The sequence below is a fragment of the Filicampus tigris genome, chromosome 15, assembly GCF_054856515.1.
Source record: "Filicampus tigris isolate MCC_2025a chromosome 15, RoL_Ftig_1.0, whole genome shotgun sequence".
NCBI classification, from domain to species: domain Eukaryota; kingdom Metazoa; phylum Chordata; class Actinopteri; order Syngnathiformes; family Syngnathidae; genus Filicampus; species Filicampus tigris.
The window spans coordinates 4400762-4426867 of record NC_141231.1 but is presented as its reverse complement, the minus strand read 5'-3'; the positions used below and the strand labels follow the sequence as shown (position 1 = coordinate 4426867).

The following is a 26106-nucleotide window of genomic DNA, read 5'->3' as shown; positions in this document are numbered from 1 at the left end:
TTGTTTCCGATAAGAAAAAAAAAGTTTAAAATTGTTGGCGAACGTATTTGTCTTTGTGACCTTCAGCGAACCTTAACGAAAAACATTTGATAGGTGCGCACACTTGCAAACATTCTCCGCTCAGTGAGATACGGTCTAAAAATTTGGATTAAAAAATATTGTAAAAAAATATAGATGTACAAAAAAAGGTTTTATTGTGAATAACACTGTTTTAGCCATTTACTATTCCTCTATATCTAAAAATGTGAAGTTCATTCATTCATTATCTCTACCGCTTATCCTCACAAGGGTCGCAGGCGTGCTGGAGCCTATAAAATGTGAAGTTATAGCCTATTATTTTAGACATATAAACCTTAATCTTACTTTTAATTTGATAGCTTCTCCAGCATTTTGCTGCAGCACAAAAATAAATAGAGCAGATGCTTGACGGCATATGTCCTGTGTTGGAACATTCAATGGCAGTGAAGATGACTTTAAAAAAGAGAAAAAAGATTACGAAAAGGAACTGAAATGTCTATATGAAGGCAATGTATGACCTGCCAGTGTAAAAAAATATCACAGAATGATTATTAAGAAATATTTGATATTGGGGATGAAAATAAGGAAAAATACATGATTAAGATACTGCATCTATAAGTAAAATACCGGTAAATGAAATGAAAGTCTGATGTGTATCGATATATAAAAAAAATGAACCCACAATAAAAACTAAATTAAAAAAGCTAATCTCAGTAGCTGGGTTATTGCTGAAAAGTGGCTTTGCTGCAAAACACACTGTAAATAGTATTTGCTCACCCCAGATTTGGCGATTTTGTGTTCTCATTGTAATGTTGATGCCGTCGTTTTGAGCTCCACCTTCGGCCAGCGTTTCGTCCAAGGCCTTTGCATACAGCACAAAGCCATCATAAAAGCTGCCGGCAATGTAGTCCATCTGCAGGATGATCGTGGTTTTGTTGAAGCATTGCAGTCATAAAGCTGACATTATGGTCATGTCACTTAACATTAACTCCAAAATGATGTCCATATAATTCAATTTAACATACCAGCGAGGGTTCCAAATGCACACCAAAATCCTGTTGTGCTCTTGCATGGAGTCGTCTCTGAAAGTCTTTGTACTCGGGATTATCAGGAGGTCGGTATGTTATAATGAAAACGGACTAAAACGACACAGATGAATAGAGTATAATCATTGCTGTGTAACACATAACAGTATGTTGGTCTAAACATCTCAAGAAAAGACGTAAAAAAAAACTGAATTATTTTACACTGCCTGTAATAAGCAGAATACCATCTTCTATGTCAATTGCCATGGCAACCCTCGATCGCTTTTATCTGCTTATCTACTTCAGTGGTCTATTAAATGTATCAACCAGCCCAGACCATGTGTTGCTCTACTGTTTGTATACTAACTTTGCAGCACTCATTTTATTTCATTTTAATTAGTTAGACCATGTTGACAATAGGCAATGAGTTTTTGTTAGTGTTTTCATTAAATGGTTAAAACCTTTGTCAATTCTCAATAAATATACATTTATTGATACAAAACTACAGGTAAAGCCCAAAACCAAAATAACAAACATGACCCATTCCTGGTTTAAGGCTCTGAATCCCTAACCGATACATCAAGATTTACCTGCTGTCAAATGAAAGTCATGAAATATGCATCATGTTCTAACTCCCACACTGGCTGAAATAAGATACAGATGGATATATTATATTCTTGCAGTGTAGACTGTATGTTTCATCAAGCGACGCATCGCCCATCAGCGCTGCATGATCAGAAGGTGAAGTGGTTGTCTCTCAATTTGGAGGTTGCGGGTTCGAAACTCAGCCCTTGTGACCATGTCGAGGTGTCCTTAACCAAGACACAGAATTCCCAATTGCTCCTGATAATGTGTCATCGTACGAGGTAAAAAGAGCTTTTTGGGGGAAACAGTTATATTATCAGGAGGTCTACTTAAAATGATCCAAAATGTAATTGTTCCACCTCACCCACGACTCTAATCAGGAGAAAATGGATGAATGTCCATAAGTGCATATGTTTTTGGTTCAGCGTACCTTAAAGACCTTGACAGGATCATCCCAGTCAAGGTCAGAGCTCTGCCATGGTTTACGCTCTGTCAAGCTTTCTGCAAAAACATCCAAATAAAAAATGGCGTAGTTTTCTGGGTCCGGGATCTCGCTGTGGAAGAGTTTCATGATGTTCAGGAACGTGTCCAGGGGGCCACATATGTACACAACTGCAGTAGGGGGGGAAAAACAACAAGATAAGCGACAGTATTAACATCTAATCTTAAGTTTTAATTTAACGCCTTTAACCCCATTTGGCGAAAAAACGTATTTAAAATTTCTTTAAAATGTACAAAAATTAGTTTGTGTCACTTTTATTTGAATTTAATTTATCAACATTAGAGGTGCAATGATTAATTGGTTAATCGACAACTAATCGATTAATTTTTTTTTTTTATAATAGATTGTTTAGTCAACTAAAATTGTCCAAATCCTCAGAATTTCGCCTCTCAACAGTAAATATTCTCACATTACTTTAGTCCTCTGAGAGACGATTGATCTGCTTTTACTTTGGAAAACAATAATCAACATTTATGCCTATTCTCAGACATGCAATGGATCAAACCAGTAAGCGAATCATAAAATATTCATGCTACTGTTATTCTGCAGTGTCAATTTGAAAAAAAAAATCCAGTTTTTTAATAAGAGATGGAAATGAAGTAAAATCCAATTCATCAACAAAATAACCGGCAGATCAATCGATAAGTAAAATAATCGTTAGTTACAGCCCAAATCATTGTATAATTTGGCCGGTTATTTCAGGTGAACAGTAAAGCTAACAGTCACTTAAGTTTAAGTTATATAAAAAAATAAAAACAAGAACAAGAATATCACTGGAGTCAGGTGTAATTGTCATACCTCCAAAATTCCACTTTTAAGGACACCTCCAAAATGGCATGTTCTTTCAATCGTTAACATTACATCATTAAGGGGAGCAAACCATTTTCAACACTTGCGTTTGGTCAATAATTTGTAAAACTAACACCCACATGTGTGGACTGACCAATATCAGAGATTTGCAGGGAAAAAAAAAATTAAAAAGCAAAATTTATTGTTCCAAATTGTGTCATAGGGGGTTCTGGCCCGACACCCGCCATATAAACTTTTGCTGTTCTAAGTTAGACATTTTCAACTTTACTTCAATCAAAATAAAAAAACACTGCCTGGGAGACTTTCTAAATCCAAAGTATGCAGAAACTTGGAGAGGAGTAAGGACTGATAAAAGTTTAAGAATGTTTCAACAACCATGTACTGTAGATTGAGTACCATAAGACTGACAACTCTGTCTGGAGTCGAAAAATCTTTCTGGCGTCATAGTTTTTCCCTCCATTACATAAGATACCGCTGCACTAAGATAGAGGTTGGGTAAAGTAGCAAAATGGATGTGTTCTAAAAAAAATTGTTATTTCTGTGTGTTTGTTAGTTGGGTCTCTGGAATGCTTGCCAACCCATTCAGTATGAAATTAAATGACAAAATAAATATTTTGTTTATCTGACTTTATTTTACAGGTCTGTGAGCAAGCTGTTCTGAATTTTATCAAAATGTGACAACAACATTTGGGAAATTCTCAAAAAATATGTGACAGTTTTTCCCTTTCCATGACTTGGCAGCTAAGCTAAGACATATTGAGTGCAGTGTATAACGCGTACAGCCGTTTACTTTTTTTCCCTCAAACTCTGGGTTATGCTTCTCCAAGTAGAAGCCACTTGTTCAACTCGACAGCTTCATCCACGGTCGTCATAGTAACAAAAGCCATACTTAGTATTGATTCTGAGCGGGCGAGGTGAACTGTCACTCATTTCATGAGACAGGATGACCCTGTCAAACCAGACTCAGTTCTGGGAGGCTTAAATAAAGGGGGTTCAGTGTTATGTAATACCCCATCCTTTGGGCATTTTGAAGAAGTAAGAAAGAGTGTCACTTTTATTTTTATGGTGTAGCACTTTTGACAGACGGTGCTCACAAAGTGCTTCAGATCATAAGTCATACAAATATAAAACTCAGAATCACATCATTTTACAGTTAATACAAGTAACATACCAATGAATCACATTAAAATACATAAAAATGTAACCAAATTAGAAACCGGATAGTCTTAATGGAGAGGTTGCCTAAACAAATGTATTTTTGACTGCTTTTTTAAAAATGTTCACTCTTAGCTCAAAACATCGTGCATTTTTAATCTTTCTAATCGAATCTCAGTTACTTTTGAATCTTGTGTGAGGGGGAAATAAGTAAAAGACCGCATCAAGCAAGGGACAGTAAAATGTCACAAAATCTGCCAAGTATGGAGAAGCCCAATCATGGAGAGCTCTGTATGTGACTATTAAAAAATTGCACTAAATTCTAAAATTAACACGGATCCAGGGACGACAACATTAGAGTGACGCTGCTGAACCGACGGGCTCTTGACAAAAACCATGCGCCAGCATTTTGAACTAATAATCTTAAACAAAGTGGGTCTAACGAAGACTGAGACAACATAGACTTTAGTTCAGAAATATGTTTGGGTGTGAAAGTAAGTGAAGGGGTACAGTTTAAATATTTTCATTAAAAAAATTAAGAGGAAAAATAAATCTGGAGGGTATCTGTATCTAAGTGGCATGAAATACATTTAAATTTCCTCGTGACATGTCAATAGGAAGCATGTTGAGCGCAAAAAGGATGAGTCCTAAGAGTGACCCTGGAGGAACGCCACAAGAAAGAGGAACAGACAGAAAAAGATCTATTTCATCAATTAGATGAAAGCAGTTAAAGGCGGTCTCTGAGATGCAGGCGCATATCCTCGGCCTACTTAGAGGATGTGATGAAAATTAATATCAAACGTTTCACTGAAAACAGACAGATCTTAATCAGACACTTTTCGTAGACATTTCAGTAGATGTGTTTAAAACACGACTAAAGTCACAGCAACTGACCGCTACAAGATCGGAGGCTGAATACATCCTCGGAGGCGCTGCTATGGAGATTTCTACATTGACCATTGGGCCCCTGCTCACTTCACCGATGTCATCTTCCTGCAGCACTTCATTTGATTAACTTCCACATTATTTTAACAAACACTGCATAGTACCATAATGTGTGTTAAATGTTGCCCACTCGGCATCCATTGCAGCCTGATCGTCCTGGAAGGGGGATTCCCCCATCTGTGATCCCTTCTCAAGGTTTCTCATTTTTCCCCAGATGTTTTTTTTTTTAGTTTTTCCTTGCCCTCCTGGGAGGTAAGATCAGGGGATGTTGTGTATATGATCTGGTGCATATGTGAAGCCCTTTGAGACTTTCCTATGATTAAGGTCTATATAAATAAATTTGACTTGACTTTTCGTGAGTGTAACCTTTGAAGCATCACAATCAAGTTTCCTGGTTAAATATTGAACAGATCTGCATTTGGCCCTTTTTTTGTTAACTGTTAGCCTTAAAGTGCTTTGTTACAGCGCTAGCTGTTATGAAATGCGCTATATATATATAAAATTGTATTGTATTGTATTGTATTTAACCTACACAGCCAACTGCTCATCTACTCTCTTACTGTACGGTAAATCCTGGCATTTATAAAACTTTCCAAATAAATTTAACTGATGTTTTTTTTAGACTTGTTTTTTAAATTTTTATTATTATTATTTATTTTATTTATTTTTGTACTATTTTTGCAATCCATGACGTTTGACCTTTGACACATTAGCTTCTGCCAGTGAATGTCGTCAAACTATCCAACCGGGTTGCATGCCAAATGGATAGTGTATCCAGTATCTTCGTTTAGCAGGTAAATATTCACAGGCGTGGTAAAAAATAAGCCAACATCTCATTGTCTGCTCTTACAGAAATCAACCTTCAGGCCTGTCTGTTTATAATGAACTTTCACCCTGCCACCTACACTTGGCTGCTTTTGTGCCGCAAAAATATATAACCGCCATTATTTTCATTCCAGACGTATGCCGGAGTGGAGGCTCGCGGCTCAGAGGCCACTTAGCAGACATTTCCTCATTGGTTAGACGAATGTTGGACCCTGACTCTCATCTGTTCCATCACGGTTTAACCGTGCCAAGTAGTTCTGCTGTCTCCTGGATTGCACCCAAAATAAATGCCCCAACAGTCGGGGGCAAAATGGCCTTGTGTGTTGCGGCAGCCTAAAGTCGACAGACTTGCACGTAAATGCACGTTCAAGTTGTTTGCTTAAGTTGTTCCACTTCTCACCTTTCAAGATCATCACACCTCTATTTTCTGCTTTCTTACTATTAAGACAACAACACACATTCTTAGTATTTGATCTAAAAAACATTCAATGAAACCGCTGAAATGGACTGCCACTGAAATAGTACTGGCAAAAGCATACAAAACTCTGTTTAAATGTCATGCATGACGCCGTGCAAAAATGTCCTAATATAATGTGTAGCTCTTTGACTTTTTGCCACACGCTTCAGCAAGAGGTCTTAAAAGAGAAGACTAATGCACAGTGTAGAAATTGGGCGAGCGAAGCAGATTCAAGGCAGTGAGACTCGAGCTTCACCATACGCATTGTCACTTGTTATCAAAGAATTGGACTTGAAGAGCAGTTGACTTATTTTAAGACTTATGGGACAAGTCAATTCGGTGGAAAAGATCAACTTTGCATTTCGGCTTTGTGATTCATCATTAAAGGGTTAGGGTTAGCACAAAGCAACATAATTGTGTCATTTTCATGAAGCTATTTATGTCTTTCCTGTTATTACAAGATGTGTATTTCATTGGGTCATCACCATTTCATTTTTCAATAAGAATTGACTTTGCTAAAAATGACTAAAATTTTAAATCATCATTAAAGCGGAAGTCAACCCAAACATATTTTTTTCAAGAATATGTCCCCAGCAGGCCCACTAGTTGAAAAACGGCATTTTGATTAATTTTGCATTTGTGGGATATAAATTAAGCGGCAAAATGCACTCGTTTTTAGCCATCTCTGGGGGCGGCCATTTTGTCTTCTGTCGACTGGAAATGACATCACAACTGCTCACAACGACCAATCACGGCGGACCTGTTTTCTGAATCTGAGCCGTGATTGGTCGTTGTGAGCAGTTGTGATGTCATTTCCAGTCGACAAAAGACAAAATGGTCGCCCCCAGAGATGGCTAAAAACGAATGGATTAACACTTATTGGTTGACGTCCCCTTTTAATGTTTTGAAGCTTTTAACCAAATTTTCATTTCACGGATATGTTGTTTTAATTAATTTCATTTCAAATGTTTTTTTTCCCCTCATACACAAACCAAAGACTCAGTCTCTTAATTTCTTTTAACTGTTTTGAATAGAATAGAATAAGGAAGGACCTTTCCTGTTCCAAAATGACTAAACCCCAGTGCATAAAGCAAGGTCCATAAAAGTATGCTTGGATGAGTTTGATGTGGGAGAACTTGACTCACCCCATCGAGACCCGAGCTCAACACCATCAAACACATTTGTAAGAACGAGAACAGAGATTTTGAGCCAGGCTCTCTTGTCTAACATCAGTGATGATTCAACAGCGAGAATGACACAGAATGTCAAACCTTAACCCAGCAGCAACAAGTATTTTTTAAGAAATATGTTTTTTCCTAATAATGGAAAATGGTATGGTACTGATTCTTCTGACCACAGTAAATGTACTTCCCACATCTCCGTTTGCCAGGAATTACAAGGAAGAATTTGGGGAACTAAAGTGGCGGATAGAGGTTTGACTGTGCAACTAACTGCACGCAATCACTTTGTCAGCTGTAAAAGCTCAAATGACGTGATTCATCACAATAGCTTAGCGCTCTTCTCCCCAGTCTCAGCCTCTCATCATCGAAGCCCAGTTGGCAGGGGTGATAGCCTCAAGGTTATCTGCTGGGACAAAAGTGAATGCCGAGCAAGCCTTGACAAAACCACTTGCTTCTGTGACCTCCTGCTCACTGCAGCGGCATCATAATTCATCCGAGGGGGGGCAGCAGGGGTTTCTTTACTTTAAATAGCATTGTACAGCTTATTTTTCTATTATTTGTATTTGTACAACTGATCGACATGTTTGAAAAGAATCCGGTTTGTGTTTTTCATTCTGCCAGATTTCATGAGTATGATCCATTCACTGGTGCTCAATTCAGTGATCCATGATTCATAAATACAGTTGCGACTCAAAACGTGCAACAATGATTATAATTAAGATCCAATTATACAGTAGTGAACAGGTGAAGCAGTAGCAGTTGGTGGCAGGGGCGGAGCCACAACATGGCTAAATGGGGGGCCTGGAAAAATCAGGGTGGGCCTGAATATTTCTCTTATTGAGCAAAATCCTCATGTCCGGACAAATCGTATATTCCCCAAAAAATGACAAACTGAATAATATGAAGTCCACATCTTAGACAACCGCAATTATGCCATTCTTAATATTCAATAAAATAAAAAAACAATGAAACACAAATTCTCAAAATAATTTAATAATAATTTACCAAAAATTTTAAAGTATATATTTTTCCATGAATCTCACTGGGTGGGCAGTCTGTCAATCTGAGTGGGCCTGTGCACACCCAGCATACAACCCACCCAACCCCCCCCACTCTACTTTTGCACAAGCTCACTACGTATAGCTTTGACCATCTCGTAGCATAGTAACAAGCTTTGAGTGAAGAGTCCGACAGATTTCCACGTTGCTCTGCCCTGAGATTCATGTTGGCAAAAGTCTCAAGACAGTACTGGCTTTGTTGCTTGAATTATCCTTTTTACAGCAGTCATTTTGGCATGGTAAACCAATAATAATAAAATTAGCTCGATTACATAAACTGATTTCTGCGAAACCTCTGTAAAGGGATTAAATTTTGATTTTGAAATTTTTGGGTTAAATTTAGCTGAGGATCTGGAACAATGGAACAGTCCACCTGGCAGAATCAAAATGTCTGTTCATCCTCCTCCTCCCTGAACCAGGAAGAGAAGAATATGTGAATTTTTAATCACGTATGAACATCTAAATATGGAGAAGCAAACAAAAAAGCAGCATTCTTTAATGCTGTTAACAGTCGGTGTCCTTGTTAGAGGCTCATTTGCTCTTAATCACACAGAACTATAACATTAATTTGATCAAACGTTCTTAATCACAATGTTTTAAAGGCACGGTTCCACATTCAAGTGACTTTTTCAACTTTAGTCTGATACTGTGATTTTTGTTTTCCTGGCAAAGCTCACACAAGCCTGTTAAATGTCCTCTTTAATAAAGACATACAGGATGGACTTTCTATTCAAAACCTTTCAGCATGGAAAGCAGAACATTTGAAAATAAATAGCGCATATTTACTTTTATTTGAGTGATGACTGATTGGACTTTTACCACAAGTTTAGGTATTTTAATCAGTTCGGCTTCATGAATTGTAGGTTGGTAGAGTCATGAAAAAAGTGAGTAGTAAATGACTAATAAAAAAAACTGAGGTCAGTCACATCTGCATGTTACACGGAGAGCTGGAAGTAAACCTGATTTCAGATTTCTTCAAAGACTGTTTGTGTTAATATTATTATCACTCAGCAGTGACCTAAAAAGAGCTACTGTATTTGTGGTTTTCTCCCTGTTTGGGAAAGATCACTAACTAGACAGTACTATTCACTCTTTCCATGCAGCACAGTAGGTTTATTTAAGTTGGATTATACTGTATGTGTTTACTTATACTTGAGAAAGCGCTTTTGGATTGAAGCATATACAGCAATACTGAATTTATTGCCTTTTTCCTACTGCGTTTAACGCCTTCAAGTCAAATAAACCAGAAGCTAACATCACATTTCAGTTGAATATTGAGTAGATAGCAATTGTGAAAATACAAATAAATATCCATCTATTTTTTGAATACTGTTTGTCCTCATTAGGATCGTGAGTGAGCTGGAGCTTATTCCAACTGACTCTGGGCAAGAGGCAGGTTACATAGAAGCGAACCCGGGGACCCCCCCCCCCCCCCCCCGTTCTTTGTGTATGTAGTTTGGTGACCTCATGCATAATGCAAGCACATGAAATTGTCGCTAGGCACGTGCCTTAATCCAGTCTCAAATCACACACAGTCTAGATTGACAACAAGAACCATTTCAGGTCCCAGTGTCTTTGGTTAATTCAACTTAGGGCAAGAACAGCTCATTTGTCAACTTCCCTGAGAGATTTTCTCCCCACTATAAATGTTTATATGTAACGGACGGTATTGCACTAATGTATCCAACGGCGAGTGGGGATTCCCCCAAATGCTTATGACGCCTTTGTAAACTTCCAAAGGTTTACACCATTGTCAATGTGCTTTCATTTTAAACCAAGTGAGAGTTCAAAGATTCTTCCCCACCCATGTGACTGTTTTGGCTAGAGGGGCACCCTATTCATCTCAAATTATGTGTCTGCCTCAGGTGGTGGTCCCCGCACTAAAACCAGGAGCAGCATTCCTGTGTAATAATGTCCGAATAAAGAGGCTCTTCCTAATATTTCCACTTGAGCTCTGTTTTCATATGTTGTGCATTAAAAAAAATATATATATACTTCATACAACAGGTGAATTTATTGACTTTCGGGTCATAGAAAATGTTGAACGTTTTTAGTAAGACAAATAAAGTGAGCAGAAAGGTTGCAGGCAAAATGTTTTCTTTGCAGATCAGCTCCTCAATGGCATGCAGTCTAATGAGATCCATGCAGTATGACAGCTGTGTCAACAATTCTGTCTTTAAAATAATATCATAAAATAACATTTTCTAAAATTTACCCTGATTAGAAAGTGAGAATAGTGACCTTGTATTGGAAGCTGCACTCAAAACCCCAAACATTAGGTACACTAGCACAACAGGAACTTTATTTATTGATTTTTATTTTTAAATTGTGTTATTGATAAGAATTATGTATACATCAATTCATTTCAAAATGTAAGCATTGACCTCCCAGTGTCTCTATTTAATTCAACTTAGGGCAACAACAGCTAATTTGTCAGCTTCTCAGGGGAGATTGTTGTCAATGTTTGAATGTAATCATTTTGCAACATACATGTCAGGGATTTCCAAGCACTGCATACCGCTGCACATTCATGTGCATAAGAGATCTTCAGGCATGCCGCAGGAAATTATCCAATTTCACTTATTTTGTCAAAAACGATCATTTATTTACAATAATCTACTACAAATGTCTTGTTCATCTATGCGGGCAACGTATAGTGACAGGAAGAACAAAGAAATGCTCTTCCACTAGCTGGCAGAAGATACAACAGAATTGATCATGGCTTCTTGCCAGTGTATCTACTAAAGCCCAGATTTCACATTGTGATATGTGAATTTGTGAATACATTCATACGAGTCATTAATTCAGTGTACATACTTTTTGGGGCCTTTTTTTTCTAATGTAAAATATGTGCGATGGCTCAATAATTGATGGGAAACAATGCAATTCAACGTTATTCTTCCAGTAAGGATGAGTGTTGATGCCTTCATAAACTTTAAAGGGTAAGTCAACCCAAATACTTTCTTCACAAGAATGTGTTTTATGCAGGCCCACAAGTCGAATCATGGCATTCTGATTAAGAAGTATACGTATAATATGTGTATACGTTTGTGGAATATTAGTTAAGCAGTAAAATTCACCCATTTTTAACCACATCAGGGGACGGCCATTTTGTCACTTCTGTCGACTGAAAATGACATCACAGTTACTCAGGGCTCAGGTAACAACCAATCATGGATCCGCTTCGGAAAACAGGTGAGCTGTGATTGGTTGTTACCTGAGCCCTGAGCAACTGTGATGTCATTTTCAGTCGTCAGAAGTGGCAAAGTGGCCACCACAGAGATTGTTAAAAACGGGTGGATTTTTCTGCTTAACTCATATTACACAAACACAACATTATAATATAGACTAGTGACGGTACATAGAACATATTTTTGCAAAAAAACATTTTGGGGGTTGACTTCCACTTTAACAATAGTAACGTTAGCAAAAAAAAGGGGGGGCGGGGGGATTTTATAATTCAAGTATTATTATGTATTTACGATTTTGAAGCAGTGCCTTGGAGCCTGATAAAGTATAACAAATTCACATATTCATATTGTTGGTTGTATCTCAATTTGATGGATTTGAAACTTGAAGTGAAACCAATGCTTACTTCTGCCTCGCTCCTTCATGAAGGCAATGAGCTCCTTGTAGTACTTGAAGTCGTCTTCATAGGGCTGGGCCTCCACCGTGACGTTCATCTCCTCCTTCAACTTCAGGTAGATGCCCTCCGAGAGGAAGTAGTGCGGCCGGTCGTCGTGCCTCAAGTCGTGGAAGATGACCACGGCGCGGGACGTCCAGTTGAAATGCGTGTGCAGCATGTTGGTGAAGTCCCCCAGCTTGGTGGTGGACGGCCCGCTTCGCACGATGGTTCGATACTCGTCGCGCTTATCGAAGCCGTACGCGGGTCCTCCGGCGGTGATGAGCGGCAGTTTCCAGTGGGATGCGAAGCGTCCCACCGAGGCGAGCGGGTAAACACAGCCGGGCCCGAAGAAAGCGTCCGGGCGGATGTAGAGTTTGGCGTCCACGGCCACCACCTGGGCTCGGCTCTCGGCGCACGAACCCGCCGCCGGGTCCTCGGTGCTGTAGTTGAGGATGTTGATGGAGCGGCCGAGGAGCAGCCCGTGTTTGCCGTGGAGATCTTCGTGCGCCATGAGGATGGCCGGGAAGACGCGCGGCAGTGCCCATGGGTACTTGTGGTGGTTGTCCGGCAGCATCACCGCCACCGTTATGTTGCTTCGACACGCCGGCAGAAGGCAGCAGGACACGGCAAACAACAGGCAACATCCCAGCGCCTCTCTGCAGCCCATGACGCTCGTCCCAAGCACTCGCGTACGGCACCGGTTGGAGTGGAGAAACGACCGGCTGGAGCCCTCCTGACGCCAATCATAAGTCTCCCTTTCCTTTTGTTTACCTTTCGTCTTTCTCCTATTTTCTCTCAAAAGTCACTCAAAGTCAGCAGTGGCGTCATATTTGTATTTGTCGGATGGGCTGTGCCATGCGTCTCTGCCGCGTAAATCCACGTCAAAACGAGTTGTTGTGCGCCCAAAGATGGACTTCTCCGGCACTGCGTCGGCTTCCAACTGATGGTGAGTGGGAGTGGGAGAGTGAGAGCATCCATCCAGATGACTTCAACTTTAATGAGAGCAGCCCTCGTACTGCTCGGCCCCCACACGTCATACGCTAAAAGAAAGAAGTACAGTGACGTGCTGCCATGTGAAATAAATCACGAATCATTCAAGTGACCGTTCTATTCGACCACACTAATATATGTGCACATTTCAGATTGAAAGAATATTCATGTCAAACGTACAATATGTTTTCATAGAGTAAAATACGTTTGATACACGTTTACCTTATCTGTTTACATGTGACTCTGAAACAGCACGAGAGAAGAGAATCACATTTGAAACTCACAGTAGCATGAAATATGTTATAAGATAACGCTCAACCCGATTTTAGGTCTTTTTTTGCAGTGTATAACTACAGCTCGCAAAATGGTCGTGAGTCGCCCCCTGTCGATCACCTATCGAAGTTGCGCAGGATGTCACCCTAATTGTTTTTGTGCCGATATTATGGGCACAAGATAAATAAAATTGTTCATATATTTCACTGTCTGTGAAAAACTAATATATTAATAATAATATGAATAATAATGGCGAACAGCCAATTTTAATCAGAGATGGCTTATGATTTACATGACAATGATTTACAAACTCCAATTCCAGTTTGGACGTTTTGTAAATACTTCAATAAAAACTGAATACAATGATTTGCAAATCCTTTTCAACCTATATTCAATTGAATACACTACAAAGACAAGGTATTTAATGTTCGAACTGATCAACTGTATTTTCTCCCCCTAAATCTTCACCCATTTCTAATTTAATGCCTGCAACATTCCCGCCCAAAAAGCTGGGACGGGAGTGCTTACCACTGTGTTACATCACCTTTCCTTTGAAAAACACTCAAACATTTGGGAACTGAGGAAACTAATTGAAGTTCTGTAGGTTAAATTCTGTCCCATCCGTTGTCATATTTTGCCCATCAAAATGTGCCACACATTTTCAATGGGGGACAGGTCTGGACTGCTGGCAGGTCTGACTAATACTCACACTCTTAATGTGCAGCCACGCTGTTGTAAGATGAGCAGAATGTGGCTCGGCATAACCAAAGGTAGAAAAGCATTATACAAGTGACAGTCCATTTACCATTGTCTTGCTGTAATAAGCAGGAGCGTGCCTGAAAAATACATTGTTTGGTTGGCAGCACATGCTACGCCAAAAAACATTTCAGCATTAATGTGCCTTCACATATGTGCGTGTTACCCATGCCATGAGCACTATAACACACGATCCATACAGTAGCTTGGTGGCCATTGGGAATTTGGGGGAAATATGTGAATATTACTGAACGGCCGGTGTAGATTTTTAATTTGCATTTTGTAGATGCAGTGACAAACTGTTAACTGAGAATGTTTTGTTTTTTTTATATCCAGGCATGTGCACAAACATTGAGGCAGACGAACAGACATGCATGCACACGCACTTTGTATACAGATAAGTCTTTTATAGAATGACTCGGATGACAGGAGTCAAGGACAAACGGCAGCAGTGAATCATGTCTTTTTACATCAACACAGAAGCAGATAGAGGAAAGCTACACTTCACTGGCACTTACAACGGACAAATGTAATACTTCCCATGCAAGGTGAGTCTCAAATTCCTGTCTTTATACTTAGTAATGGTAGATTTGGAAGTTTTCAATGCGGTACAGTATCAGTTTAACCAATTGTGCCCATTGTGGCATATACTGGTTTGCAACTGCATTGTATCAGAGGTATTAGTTTGGCCCCGTGGTGAATTTAAAGCAATTTCATTTGTTTCTTGTCTTTAATATTAAAAAAATTCTACTCTGAAAAACCACGGGTGTATCTTTTCAGTTATTAGCTAATTTAGCCTTTTTTTGGTTCCTCACTCTCACTGGCAAAGCTATGGGAATATGTTTGGATAGCACAAAACCTTGAGCCAAAGCTAGACAACTAACAAAACAATTACAACAAAATGTAAAGGAAAAAAAAGTCTTCTCAGCTATGTAAATTAATCTATTTTGTGCACAAAGATGTCACCCATGTTAGGGAAAAATACACAAAACAAATTGCTTGCCATTTGTGAAAAGGGGCAAGTTTCATTTCATTTAAAAGAAACAAACAGCTTGAATCATTTCTCTTTAGAAATGCATTGTCTTTTTTTGTTTTTTTAAAGAAATAAACGATGCAGACAAGTGCAACAATAACGGTTTGAGCAGTGTCCCAAAAATGATGTGGAGGGTTGGATCTTGCCTGCAAGCCTCAAATTTGACACCTGTGCACTATGGCAAGATCTCTGAATAAACACGTTTAATATCTGGTCCAAAGGGGTTGTGGTCACAAACATGGGTCGACATCAAACGCTTGAGAAAACAGTAACAAATGCTATGATTCTGATCACTATTACATTCTCAGTGTTTGGAAACACACAAGCACACATGTAAAACAGTTATGAAAATTCACTTTCGGTCGATATTTCAGGATGAAACGAAAATGTAATATAATCTTAACTGGTGAACTTTGAATGCACATATCCATCTGTTCAATGTTGCAGTACCTTTTGCACAACTTGCCTTCAGCAGTTGCAGATTCAAAGAAGGTGGAATTACAGCAAGTTTACCATAGAGGTTAGAGTCAATCCTGTTTCAGCCGAAAGAAAATATTTAAATGTTTTGTAAGTAGTTTATACATCTTTAAATCTGTCATATTATGATCTCTAAAAAAAATATAACACAAGCTGTCACACATTTTATGCATGGCCCCGTTTTCCCAATACAGACTTTAAATAAATGCCCAAATGTACTGAATTTGCCAAAATGTGTGATCCTGACATTTTCAAGTACAGATTTTTGGTCATTAGCGTTAAAGGAGACAATATCTTCTTCAAGGAGGCTTGGATGTTCATTCTTCACTCTTTCAACCAGTTGAGCAACTGAGGGGTGTAGTAGGTGATGATGATGTCAGCACCTTAAACCAAGGACAAAACTCATTAGTTACAAGCCCGACAGTAATTACAGTAACAATTTTTACCACAGTAATATAACATGGCAAGTACTGTATATCTGTCCTTATGCCAGTGTGTTTACATTGTTTTTTTTTCCTCGCAGGATTCTTCATTACTATCTTTGGATGATGATGAGGATTTGGATTTAGCAGAGTACATTGTCATCATGAACATCCTTTTACACTATATCATTACTTCTATTTAAAATAGTTTTTGGCATGGATGGGCGAGCTCCAATACCAGGCATCGGTATCGGGCTGATACCAGCCTCATTTAAAGGTATCAGTACTCGCGACAGCGGCCGATATCAATGGCTGAGAACGTGCTTTTCTAAGTGAACTGCATCTATGGCCATCCTTTCATTCGTCCATTACAATGAAATTTCTATAAGTTTATGCATGTTTATAAAGTTTCTATTAATGCTTAGCATGCATTATTAGTGCATACGTTTATTTGCAAATTCAATTCCGGTGATAGGATGACTTTCTCCATTATAGTTTTTTATGCATCTACTGATTTATTTTACATATTTACCTGCTTTCACCAACGGAGAAAAATACAAGATTGTTATTCAGTGCATTCATATGTTCTATTTTACCCGCTGAATGCAGTACAGGCAACATTGAGTGTTTTTTGCTCAAGCTTATAGCGCTGCCTTTTTTGCAGCCACACTTTTGCGCTAAGCATTGTCACACTCTGAGGCAGTGCACCATCCTGCATTGAGGAGAACCTGTCGGAGTTTCTCAAATATTGCTATTGCATGCTTCATCTCTGCCGCCGTGATCACAGGGTCGAGGGAGCTCTTATGCTGTACTGCTGCAGAGAACTTCTCTCCATCTTTTTTGCAGGTCACAGCAAGGAATGAGACACATTCCTTCCTGAACAAATGTATGTTCACTTGAGCGTCCTGGAGCTTTCCAAATGCATTCTCTAAAGCTTGTTTGGTGGCAAATCTTATGTCCAGCTGTTTGAGCGGCACATTTGTATCGTTGATATCGTTTGTTTTGGAGGTCAAGTTTCAGCACTGAAACATGAATTACTGTAGATTAAAACATTTGAATGTTTCACTTTATTTCGTAATGCATTCTGGCTCAGTGCTTCCTAACTGCTTCAATGGATGAAATGCGTTTCATAAGGATTGGTTTTAACATCTGACACTCCACACTCACCTGCCCTGCGGAAGGCAGTCATGGCCTCCATCACGGCGACTTGCAAGTCAAACGCTCCAGCTTGCGCTCCATGCCACATCATGGCAAACTCTCCCGATACATTATAAACAGCAAGGGGATGAGTGGGGAACTGAATAGAGACAGAACAAAAAACATCCCTCACCACATCCACACATGGCCTAATGACGTCCGTACGATATTTTTAAAGGCTTTGAGGAAAATGTCTTTCTTCAATTGCGTATGTTTTCAAAAGCTCGCCAATATGTAAAACACTGATGCTGTGCATCATTAAAACAGACCTTGTCCTTGACTTCTCTCACAATGTCCAAATATGGCAGCCCTGGTTTCACCATTAGCATATCAGCTCCTTCTCTTACATCTCGTTCCTGAGGCACAGCATAGTGAAACACAAAATTCAGTTTATAGCACGTGGAAACCAAACGCACAAGTATAGAGTTAGGAAAAGTCGGCTTTTGGGTTAAATATCACAATGAACCTGAAATGCGCTGGAAACTTTACAGGTGAACTTAATTGGACCTTTTCAAACCTTTTGAATGAACATGTCCAATTGGCCATTGTTTCAATATTTTCAGCACAACTTCCTGTTCCTCTAAGAAGGAGCTGAACGGCAAACTTCACAATGTGTTTTGTTTTTCATTCCAAGTGCATCCACTTCTATGCCTTTTTGTGAGTATTCCTGCCTCTCTATCTCTGTCACTATCTCCTGATGATGACACTCTGAGAAGTTTCTGTTTGAAGCCTTGATCAGTTGTTAGGTCGTTTGGTTTCTCTCTGATGTTAAAATGTGAACAGTATGATGAGGACAATGATTTAAACACCAATTCGAATTTACTGTCTGATTCACGGACCAGTGACCGGTTGTACATTTTTCTATTCATTTCCTTGTTACAGAAAAGCAAGTTGTTAAAAAATTACTGAAACATTGAACAGCAGGACATTCAAAAGTTTAGAGAAGGTCAAATTAAGTTCACATGTAAAAGTTACGGTGCATTTTTGGTTACTCCTGAAATGTCGTTTTTTTTGTGTGAACTTTATGTGAGTAGTATAATTACTACTATTTACCACAGCTCGAATGGCAAGCCCTCTGGCTCCAGGAGGTAGTTGGTAGCAGCGCCTGTCCCCAAACGCTGGCTTGGACTGTGCCGCATCTCTGCGCAGACACCGCTGGAAGTTTTAATATGCTTAAAGGTGCAGTGTTTTGGTCCTGTGGCTTTACTTACCTAAAGGGGCCATAATAACACGAAGCAAACTTGGCACTGTAGCTTAGTACTGACACCTGGAGATAAAAACAAACAATACAAATACTTTGAATTAGTGTGACAGAGGTTTTGCAATAAATGGAAACTGAGAGGAACACTTATTGCACCTTGCAAGGATCAATAGGACCTGCACTCAATCCTACCACGCAGTACACTTCAATTTCTTTAATTTTATTTGTGATACTATCATCAGTTCGATGATCTGGAACACTAAGATGAGCACAAGGGGGACTTTCTAAATCAATAAATGCTGTGCTGCTACCTTTTTAGATATATTCAAGTCAATAGTTTGCAATAGTCTTGACTTGTCCAACTTACCCTGTTTCCCAAACCATTAGCAAGCAACGCTTGTTTTATGGCCCCGACTCTGCCATCCATCATATCAGACGGAGCAATTATGTGACAACCTGCAGGAAAACACAAACAACCGACTTTTAATATTGATTTAAAACTGGAAGAAAATCTCTGACATTTTATTTCTCACAATGCCCTCTGTCTGAGTGCATTGTCCCTTGTTAATGTGGTTAACATATTGTTTTTGAGCTCAATTATGTTTTCCCATATGTATGTTTGAATAAGTATCCCAAAGTCCTATTATAGAGACACTTAGATACTTGCACATGTGAGTTTTTGTGTGAGGACATCCCAAACACATGATGACAGACACTTTAAAAGCTTTAGAAAAATGAATTTACCGGCTTTGGCGTAGGCTAGTGATACTTCTGCCAGTCTCAAACAGCTTGCATCATTGTTCAGAGAACCATCTTCATTCAAGATACCTGGAAGACAAATTTAAATACATAGAAATATTATTAGGTACCCCTGCACCTGCATCATATAAATCTATCTTTTGGGACACCAGTCCTGCAACTTCTCTGACCCATCTTGTAGACTACTCAGAGAAGGTTCGGAATATCTGGGTTTTAGCTGAAATTTCAGCATGAACCTAAAATGTCAAACTGTTCAAGAGTTTCAGTACTTTTGCACAGGTTATTCTCTAACAAGGAACTGAATGGCAAAATCCACAACGTGTGTCTGATCCGTGAATCCACCAAGAAATTAGAATTGGTGTTTAACCACTTATTTTCATCATCACATTTTAACATCATGAGACGGAGACAACACCTAACAGTGATCAACAATACCTCACCATCAAAAGACTTCAAAATGGATGTTCTCATATGAAGTGGTCACTTAATTTATTTTTTTTTTGAATGACGGTACCCATTTTTTGTTGCACAATCTTTTGAGGCATTTACTGGAGTAAATCAATTTCTGTAACCCTCCATGAGAGTTCTTTACATCAGTAAAGCATATTGTCGCTGTCCTGTGAAAAAAACGTATGTCCATTTTTATCATTTTCCTTATTTTGACATGAATGGTGATTCCGCATTACACACATTGCATTAACATGAAAATTTAAAAAATAAATAAAAATTGGACGTACGTGTTTTTCACAGGACAGCGACGATATGTCACTCCACAATTCCTATAGTCTTGAGATTTGATTGAACGCTACACACATTCATGACACCCTGTGAGGATGCAGCAAAGAAGCACCACAATTGTGAAACCGCTTTCCTTATATTTCACAGAACTGATGTAACTTGCCAAAAAGCTCCATCTTCCAAACTAAATCCTCCCAGAAACTCTGTGCCCTATCACTAGGCACTTTTCACAATTCCAGACTCATCTGGTTATTGCACAAACCACTGTGTGCATTTATTTATTTACTAGATGGATACCAACAATTATGTCCATGTATACATGTGCTGCATAAAGCTGAAGAAGTTTCTACCATAAAAAGAGACACTGACCACAGTGACCGTGTGACGTGTAGGGGCACAAGCAGACGTCACATGCCACCAGCAGGTCAGGGAAAAGGGATCGGATTTTCTTCACGGCCATCACAGCTGGTGTGTCGTCTGTGTCTGCTCCTGACCCTCGGTCATCCTAAGACACAAAATCAATATCAGTGTGTCTGCATAGATTTTGACATATTTTAATCTGCACGAATTCTGTTTTATACTGTGACTTTCACCTACCCCCAAAAAATCATATGCAACGTATATTTTACATGTTACTCTGTATATGAATCCCCTTCATGGATATTGAAATCTTTTAAAAAGTTGTAATTTTTGGGGTCAGTGGGCACATGAACCAACAGCTTTCTAATTCACCTTCACAAAAATGTTCCAATGATAATAGTGCTGATTACTTCCAAATACAGTGACACTTTGAGTTGTCCTTGCCCTCGTTTTCGATTCACTGTACATACCTTTGCTATATTTGCGGGCACCCCAAAGATCAGCACAGATTTCAAGCCATTCTCTACAAGTGGCTGCAACATTGCCTCCAGTTTGTTCACGCCATACCTATGAAAGGAAATACATTACAAGTATAGCCATTACAGATGATGGAACATGATTGATTACATTCCTTCTACTGATTCAATTAACAAAATATTATCAGACTAGAAATATGACAGCTTTTCTAACTTGTTGTATGCAAATAATACAAACTAAACCAATTCTTTCCAATAGTACCTAATGCTTATGGATTAATATTCTACATTTCTGGAATATTTAGGCAAAGATTTGCGACACACTAACACACACACTTGAGATAGATGTGACGAATCAATAGCGCTGATTATTGAACTCCATCATGCCTCAATTGTTTCAAGACACATTTAATCAACAGTCAATTCCACGTAACCAAAATTCTTAATGATCAATGAATCGGTTTAATTTATAATTATGCCCATCTATCGTATGAGTGCAATTACTGCATTTGGAGCTTGAAAACCAACCAAACGGGTCAGATAAACTGTGTGCTTCGATGAAATTGACTAAAGGCTATAAGAGGAGAAAAAAAAAAATCAACATTTAAATTTAGATAAGTTATATTGTTATGGGCTTTACCACCCAGTTTCACACCAGCAATATCACCAATTTGAGTGTAACACATGTTCATCTTATCTGTGTCCAGAAACAGTATTTGGTGCTCGATCCACCCTGACTTAAGGTTTTTTATCTTAGGACAACACCCTTCCTATCAGTTGCCGTTTATGCACAAATGTTTCCCCCTATGAGCAAGGATGGGGAATGCACTTCACTCAGGAAATAAATACTGCCTAGATTTGGATAGTTTTTTCCTTTTTTTTTCTGACCTGGCTTGTCCAGGCAGGCTCCCAATAGGCTCCACAGCATCAACATTGTCTCTATTGGAGTGGCAAGAAACAGGGAGCAAGACCAAAAGAAATAATTACTGTACAGCATGATGCATTCATGTATTTGTAACATACATACATTCAAAGTCTCACAATTAAATGTACCTGAATGAAGTTGAAGGGAAAATGTGTCCACTTACGTGATGAAAATTGGGTAGATTAGGTTTTCTGCTCTTATATCTGTGGCACAGGTCTGCCAGTATCGCAGTGTTGGGTGGAAGTATCCACTATGAATGATGGACTGTGGTGGCGTCTGCATCTTAACACTGAGAGTCAAATATACAAAAAATAAGGAAAATGTGGAGGAGACTGCTGGCAGAGTGGTACAACGCAGCAGTAGTAGTACCGTGTCCGACTATTTTCAGGATCAACAAACCAGTAATATATCGCTCTCTGTCTCATATGCTTGGAAGAAGTAAGAATTTAATACAAAGCAACGAAGAACACTGTTATGTAACAAACATAAATACAATACAGTAGCAACACACTTGAGAGCACATATCCTGAGCCTTGTGAAAGTCTCCATGAATCCCATGCACACCATTGTCCTTCATCATGGTTCAGTCAGCGTTAAAACTGACCAAGCATGCGTGATGCTCTTCTCCAAGCAACTGCTCACACACAGCTCAGGTTACATAATATATTTATAATTATTCCATCGGGGCATTAGAATGAATACACACATTTTCACAATGGTAAATGTGACTTTTTAAAAAAAAAAAAGATTTGTAACGAGGGCATCTGTTTAACCTATCATTAATCTAGAATCTATAATTTACTGAAGACATCAGGATTCTACATATTGCCAACAAGATTAGCTGTACAGTAATTGCATACATGTGCGCTATGGATTTACAGGTATGCAACACGAACCATTTAACTTATGTAGGGGTTTCTGAAGGACCTTTATAAAAAGGAATTTATATATTGCTATTGCCATCAAGTCCATCACTGAGCACAAACACAACACTATAAATTATCTACGTTGTAAAAAGCATTTGGACAGATTGTTGACATTTTGTTAGATATCGGGTGTGTTTGAGGAACAGCGGGGAAACTCAAATGAGAAGTCACCTTGGTCAGAAAAAAATGATTTAACATATGCAAAATAAAGAAGACGTCGACAACAAACTAATAGAAACGCAAAAGCTAAGAGTATGCTAAATTTAAACTGTACTTACCCGAAGAACCTAGACAGCTCTGAAGTGCGTGACACTCCTTCAGAAGTCAGTAGTGGCCGGTCGAGTTTCTTCTTTAGATTCGACTCACACTGTCAAAACTTCGCTTCTTACCACTATCGCCATCTAGCGACTTGACAGTAGCTAAAAAGAAAAACAACATACTATGTGCTATTACACAAATAATTGCATTGTGATAGGTATCGTATCCTTATCATTTCGAAATTAGTTTACACGTCCCGAAATTTGGTTTAGATGAGACACCATGAGCGCGATGATCTATTCGGCCACCATACTATTAAATTGTATTCTCGCGATGTTGCAGCAACGGTGGGTGAAAATGACGATGCTAATGGCTTGTTAGCGTTGTGGATTGTCGCTTTTCAGCTAAATGGAAGGTAAAGTACTCGACTGCGATTGAAGTACAGTGATGTGGAGTCACACAACTACATTCCCATACATGTCAGTTCATGACTTTGTTGTTACACTAGCTTGACTGTATCATTTCTGACTATGTGTTGTTAGCTAGCACTAGTGCTACAATTAGGGCTGGCTTCTGTTAAGCTATCGGCGTCGATGCTAATGTTTCTCTTCGCCTCAATTTGTTCTGAATTTATCAGTTAGCTTGATTTAACCTAACCTTATCTTGCTAATTTATAAGATGACATCTTCATAAAATAAGAATGTGTTGTAGAAATATTTGTGCATATAACTTCTGTCGATATTGCTTTGCTTGGTGAAACTGGTAAAGGCCCTGTCCTGTATGTTGACATTAATTGTCATTGTTTTCTAGGAGTGTTTCCTGATATTCCGAGACTGGGAGCACTTCTTGCATCAGGCTGCATTGAAAGATGTAGCCAAAAGTGAAGTATGTCTTTTAGGAGATTCGTTTGGCAAGTCTGAACTCCTCGTGGGTGACATCAACTCAGGGCTCGAGCTGTTCTCCAGCAATCCATCTCTGACTGAATATCCAGATTCGTCCACCATGCTGTTCTCTTTGCGTGAACTTGTCCAGTGGCTAGGCTTTGCCACCTTTGAACTCTTTCTCCATTTACTGGCGTTGCTGGTCTTCAGCATGCTGGTTGCCCTGCGAGCTGACATGTTCACCCCCACGTTAAGCTGGTGGCTGGTGTTCGTCCCCCTGTTCGCCGCCGACGGTCTCAGCACCTACTTCACGGCCATAGTATCCATCCGGCTTTACCAGGAGAATGAGATGCGCCTGGCGGTTTTGCGGCTGCTATGGGTGCTGACGGTGCTCAGCCTGAAGCTGGTGTGTGAGGTGCTGCTGTGCCAGAAGCTGGCGGAGCAGGAACAAGCCAGAGACCTTTTGTTCGGCCTCATCGTCTCACCACTGTTCATCCTTCTGCAGCTGCTGATGATACGAGCATGCCGAGTCAACTGAGGAGGCCGTTGGATTTTCTTTAACAGTGCAAGGAGCGTTTTTCATCTGCTGTTAAGAAATGTAAAACATAACAAAGTTGTGTGTTTCAATTTGGCTCTTTGGCACCTCTTGTTTTATGTGAACATATCGTACTTGCATCAGCCCCATGCGCCATTGCACAATTTAATTTTTCGTTTGCAACCGTGTTTTTATTTGAACCAAATTGAACAAAAACTTAAAAATGCGTGTGGCTATTGGATGTACAGTACTTCAAAATGTCTGCTGTATTATGGGGAAATCCCTGCCTCTGTGTTAATGTAAAGTTTGATGTGTCCATTCCAGCAAATTGTGACCTTAAAAGTTCAAACATAGTCACATTATGTGAAGCTAAACATTTGATTTGCTCCTGAAACTTAAATGTAAAAGAGAGCAAGATATAACAATTTTGCAAGCCATCATCAGGCCGGGTTTTCACCCATTTGTGAGTTAATGAGGGTGCATGGTGTGAGAGATCAGTGTGAGGATGGGGGACATAATAATGCCTCTTCTTTGTGCAGTCAGTGATATACAATAAGCTTCAAAGCAGGGGAAAAAAAGAGTTTTGTTTTAAAATTCACATACGCACGCCACAATAATAAGACAGTGGGATCAGGAACACGGCATTTGCAGTTGCACAAGAAATGTTTTGGTCATAAAATTTGAGTTAATTTTTACTACTTTTTGATTTTTTTTTGCCTATTGCCCTTATGTTCACACACATTAATGTTGACAGAGGCAACTGTAAACTTATAACGGTCAGTTTTTTATTTTATTCACATTTCCCCGACATTCTGTAAACTGTTAAAAGTGTCTGTTTTTTATTTTGTTCATATTTCCCCGACATTCTGTTTTGTTTTCTCTTATGCCGTTTATCTTCTGCATGTATTTAAAACCTTATTTGAAGGCCTACCCCTGTATGGAAAATGTATGTGCTATATGTCGATTTGGGAAGGACTTGACATTGTATTTATGTTTTGTTATGACTGCAACTTTATCTGTACATACAATGTAAATAAAGCAATATTTAATCTATTTTTATTTTCAGAGAAAATATAAAAAGTAACCGCGTTAAAGGGAGTCACACAGTTCTTTATTTTAGCCACAAGGAGGCGCTTGAGACTTGCTGGTGGATAAACGTCCTGCGATTACGCACAACAAATGCTTGGTTTCATTTCCCGTGAAAAATGAAATTATGAAATGGTCAGCAAAGTCCTCGTTTTTATTTGCACAGTTTTGCGTAGAACACCGGCGTGTATTTTGTGATGAAAAATAAAAATTACATTAAACTGATTTCTAACACTGATTAAATCAGAGTGGGTTCATGCTTAAAAAAGCAAGTAGACAAAGCGCATGACTAATAACACTGACAAGGACCAGATGTAATGACTTGTGACTGGGATTTCCCTTTGAAGATAAATGAAAAACTGACGCTCTCTGCGCGCACTTGGTTCTTTTGTCATTGCACTCATTGTGCTACAAAAGGCTCGGTGATGAAAGTTTGATGAGGTACAGTAATCTCTTGTGTGCACTCCTCAAGGTGCTGATTCATACAAACCAATCCCCTTCTCAGGTCACGTGTTTTCTTCAACCGGATTATCGACAGGTGGCATCGATGACAAATGTCCAATGAAGGCGTACCTCCACCCAGCTCTGGATTTTCGATACATCACACATATTCACTGTTTACAATTT

General features: G+C 39.1%; 3 protein-coding genes across 5 annotated transcripts in view; 1 reads left to right on the top strand and 2 right to left on the bottom strand.

Annotated features, from left to right (window-relative positions):
* The window catches only part of npr2 (natriuretic peptide receptor 2), a 54798-nt gene extending 41596 nt beyond the window's left edge, over positions 1–13202 (bottom strand). The window contains exons 1-4 of one of the 2 annotated variants that reach the window (XM_086052776.1): positions 12157–13202; positions 2059–2240; positions 1044–1157; positions 796–931 (exon numbers count right to left, since the gene is read on the bottom strand). In XM_086052776.1, coding sequence (XP_085908902.1) covers positions 796–931; positions 1044–1157; positions 2059–2240; positions 12157–12853 — 1129 coding nt within the window. In that variant the 5' untranslated portion in view covers positions 12854–13202. The remainder of the gene's footprint in view (positions 1–795; positions 932–1043; positions 1158–2058; positions 2241–12156) is intronic. The other variant, XM_086052777.1, reaches the window with a different exon arrangement.
* A 2224-nt stretch (positions 13203–15426) lies between these two features.
* Positions 15427–23273, bottom strand: alad (aminolevulinate dehydratase). Its single transcript, XM_086052779.1, has 12 exons — positions 22998–23273; positions 21957–22082; positions 21757–21807; positions 20863–20959; positions 20402–20537; positions 19280–19363; positions 18903–18991; positions 18546–18601; positions 18388–18475; positions 17604–17690; positions 17305–17434; positions 15427–16098 (listed from the first exon to the last, which is right to left on the bottom strand). The coding sequence occupies exons 2-12, from the start codon at positions 22073–22075 to the stop codon at positions 16040–16042; spliced, it is 996 nt and encodes a 331-aa protein (XP_085908905.1). The 5' UTR covers positions 22076–22082; positions 22998–23273; the 3' UTR covers positions 15427–16039.
* On the top strand, positions 23120–25446 carry tmem203 (transmembrane protein 203). 2 transcript variants are annotated; one of them, XM_086052780.1, is made up of 2 exons: positions 23120–23392; positions 23788–25446. In XM_086052780.1, the coding sequence occupies exon 2, from the start codon at positions 23980–23982 to the stop codon at positions 24394–24396; it is 417 nt and encodes a 138-aa protein (XP_085908906.1). In that variant the 5' UTR covers positions 23120–23392; positions 23788–23979; the 3' UTR covers positions 24397–25446. The 2 variants fall into 2 exon arrangements, with proteins under 2 accessions (XP_085908906.1, XP_085908907.1); XM_086052781.1 differs by having other exon boundaries at positions 23120–23456.
* Positions 25447–26106: the final 660 nt, after the last annotated feature.